The sequence below is a fragment of the Echinops telfairi genome, unplaced genomic scaffold, assembly GCF_000313985.2.
Source record: "Echinops telfairi isolate 266 unplaced genomic scaffold, ASM31398v2 ScPeMD7_5;HRSCAF=22, whole genome shotgun sequence".
Classification (NCBI taxonomy): Eukaryota; Metazoa; Chordata; class Mammalia; order Afrosoricida; family Tenrecidae; genus Echinops; species Echinops telfairi.
Genome location: NW_022103901.1, coordinates 14,222,591 through 14,225,500, shown reverse-complemented (window position 1 = coordinate 14,225,500; position 2,910 = coordinate 14,222,591). Strand labels below are relative to the sequence as shown.

Sequence of the window (2,910 nt, the reverse complement as noted above, 5' to 3'; positions counted from 1 at the left end):
TTGGGGGCTCATTTCAAGGCAGGGCTGGCAGGTGTGGACTTGCAGGTGACCTCAGCAGGGTCTCATTGTCTTGACAGTGGGGCGTTGTGGGGCCACGCCTCCAGACTGGGCGGGAGAGTGGTGGTGGGGTCTAGCCCGAAGAAGTAAAAGCAAAAACAAACTCACTCCCTCATAGTCGATCCCAACTCACAGCCACCCCCCAGGACGGGGTAGAACTGCCCCTGTGAGTCTCTAGGACTATAGCTCTTGACGGAGCAGAAAGCCTCCTCTTTCTCCCTCAGAGCAGCTGGTGGTTTTGAACTGCTGAACTTCCGGATCATAACCCACGACTCCCCCAGGGCAGATCCAACCAGTAAATCTGCCCTGCCCCATCCCCTAGCACACGCGCGCGCGCGTGCACACACACACACACACACACACCCCGCCCGCCATCCTCTCACCCCCCTGAGAGCACAGTGGAATGAACAACACACACACACCCTGTGGTCCCAACTGGTAGCTTCAGACCAGACCCTTGTGATTGTGAGGTTTTCACTGGTTGGCTTTCCGAAGCAGGTCCCCAGGCCTTTCTTCCGAGCCTGTCGGTCTGGAAGCTGCACTGCAACCTGTCTGACATCCTAGCCGCACACACACAGGCCTCCTGGGACAGGCAGGGGATGGCTGCCTTACGAGGGGCCGGAGCTGGCAAGCAGACCGAGGCCTGCGGCGTGGTGGTCGGGAATGCCACCAGTGGCCCACCACGGGCCGTCCGGGGCGAAACTCACTCGCTTGTTCTGCCGCAGCAGCAGTAGCCCATGGAGTCGGTACTGCAAGTCCCACGGTGAGGATGGGGGAACGGAGGGACCGAGAGGTTACGGACCTTTCGTAAGGGACAGTGCTGGTCTGGCTCCTGGCTCTTAGCCACTGCCCCTCACTGGGCTCCCAAGATTGAGCCGTGGTGGCCAGACTCTTCCTTGGGGCTGAAGTGGCCCCAGGGTGCTCCCAGACTGGGGACCAGCTTGATTCTTGGGGTGCATCACAGTAAGCGGGGTTCCTTCCTGGGCCTGGGAGACCCTCCTCTCCGTGATTCAGGGCTGTAGGGCCATGTGCCCCATCTCCCTTGTACTCTTCTCACTGGAGCCTGTATCACAGGGCGCACTGCCCGACGCGCCAGGCTCCCCTCCTCCCAGCTTGTGAGCTGTGAATGGACAGAGTCCTGGCACGTCAGCCCATCCACGATCCCCGGGGCCTGGGATTCCTCTTGGAGAGAGACACCCTCTGGAGTGGAAGAGGACCCCGCGGGAGGGGAGGAGAGACCACACCTGGGCCAGAGTAGGTCTAACCTGAGGAGAGGCTGACATGGGGTCTGGACGCAGGGGGGCGGGCAGGAGCCAGAGGCTGTAGGAGATGTGGCAGAGCCATCTTGGGAGGAGGGTCGGGGACAGGGAGAGGGGGAAGAGGCTGGCAGTGGGCACTGACCGTCCACCTAGGTCACTGGCAGCCCTCATTGCACATCCTGAGAGTGACGGCCCCCAGCTGCCAGGAGTCAGGCAGACTGGCCGAATCCGCGTATATTTATACCCCGCTCACACAGCCCCTGGCTGCTGCTGGCAGCCTCCGGAGTGGGCTCTGTGGTCTATTTCTGGAGCGTCCCTCCCTCCATGAGGGTACAGGGCTGGAGCCCTGCACGGAGCGGCTGGGGCACCTGGTGGCCGCTCGCACCCAGCAAGGACCTGCTAGGGGGGGTGGGGGGCACGTCCGGGCCCTTTTCTTCCCGAGAATACCTAGGAAGGGTGCAGGGCTGCCACTTCATCAGGCGATCTTTGCTTCTGTCTCCAAAGCAACCCTAGCTTGTGTTGTCCAGGCAGGACTTGCCGATTGGGCGTGGGACAGGCAGGGACAGATGTCACTGGAGGGGGGCACGGGAGCGTGTGGACGCCGGGGGTGAGGGAGACGGGTGTCGGCAGCCTCTTGTGTGCTGTGGCACGTAGGGGCTCGGGGCTGGGGGCTGTCCATAACAAAGGGTGCTCCCCGTCCTCGGTGCACATTCCATGAGCTTCCACAGCCACCTGGGATCTAGTCACCACCACCGGGGTGGAGGGAGAACCGGTCCAACAGCCCAGGCAGACACACACACACCAAGAGCCCCCTGGGAGAGTCCCCCCACCCCCACCCCCGTCTGTCGTGCACCTCTGCAGGTCTGCCTCTCCCAGAATGCCGGGTCAGCAGAGCCCTCCCTGACACCACCTTCCTCCCCAGAGCTGGGCGCATGTGAGAGCCACCCTGTTGCTGCGTGGCTCTGTGCACGCTTGGGCTGCTAACCACAAGGTCAGCGGTTTGAACCCACCAGCCACACGGTGGGAGAAAGACGAGGCCGTCTGTCCCCGTAAAGACTCACAGTGTTGACCCCCTCCTCGGGCAGTTCCACTCTGTCCGTAAAGTCACTCTGAGTCAGCATCAATGAGATTGGGAGGCTTTGTTTTCTCTGAGCACCCCATCTTCCAGGTCTGGTTTGGCAAGATACAAAAAACAGTTAGCGTGCTGCTGCTAGAGCCAAAACATGGACAGTTCTAATCTACCCAGAGGTGCTGCAGAGGAAAGGCCTGCTGCCATTCCCCATCTCAGCCCCCATCAGCTGTTGAACGCCCTTGGGGGGGCCGTTCTCTGGACACCCCAGGGGCCCAGGGGGTTAAGCCTGAGACTGCTGCCTGAGGGCTGGGTGCAAAGGAGCCAGCTGCCCCGTGGAAGAGCAGTGGGTGCTGCCCTCGCGGAGGTGGACGGCCCCAGTTCCACTTGGTGCGAGGAGTCAGGTTGTGTTAGGTCCACGTGGTGCATGATTGAGGAAGGACCTCTGCGCCCCCATCTCCGCCGCCCCCCCTCATCATGACCTCAAATCTGGCTAGACCAGAGCATGTACATGGGTACAGATCA

The 2,910-nt window shown here is 61.8% G+C and overlaps 1 protein-coding gene across 1 annotated transcript in view; it reads left to right on the top strand.

Moving 5' to 3' along the window:
• Positions 1-656: 656 nt before the first annotated feature.
• Positions 657-2,910, top strand: part of CASTOR2 (cytosolic arginine sensor for mTORC1 subunit 2) — a 14,860-nt gene continuing 12,606 nt past the window's right edge. Inside the window, exon 1 of the mRNA XM_045284767.1 lies at positions 657-787. Within this exon, the coding sequence (XP_045140702.1) occupies positions 657-787 (131 nt within the window). The remainder of the gene's footprint in view (positions 788-2,910) is intronic.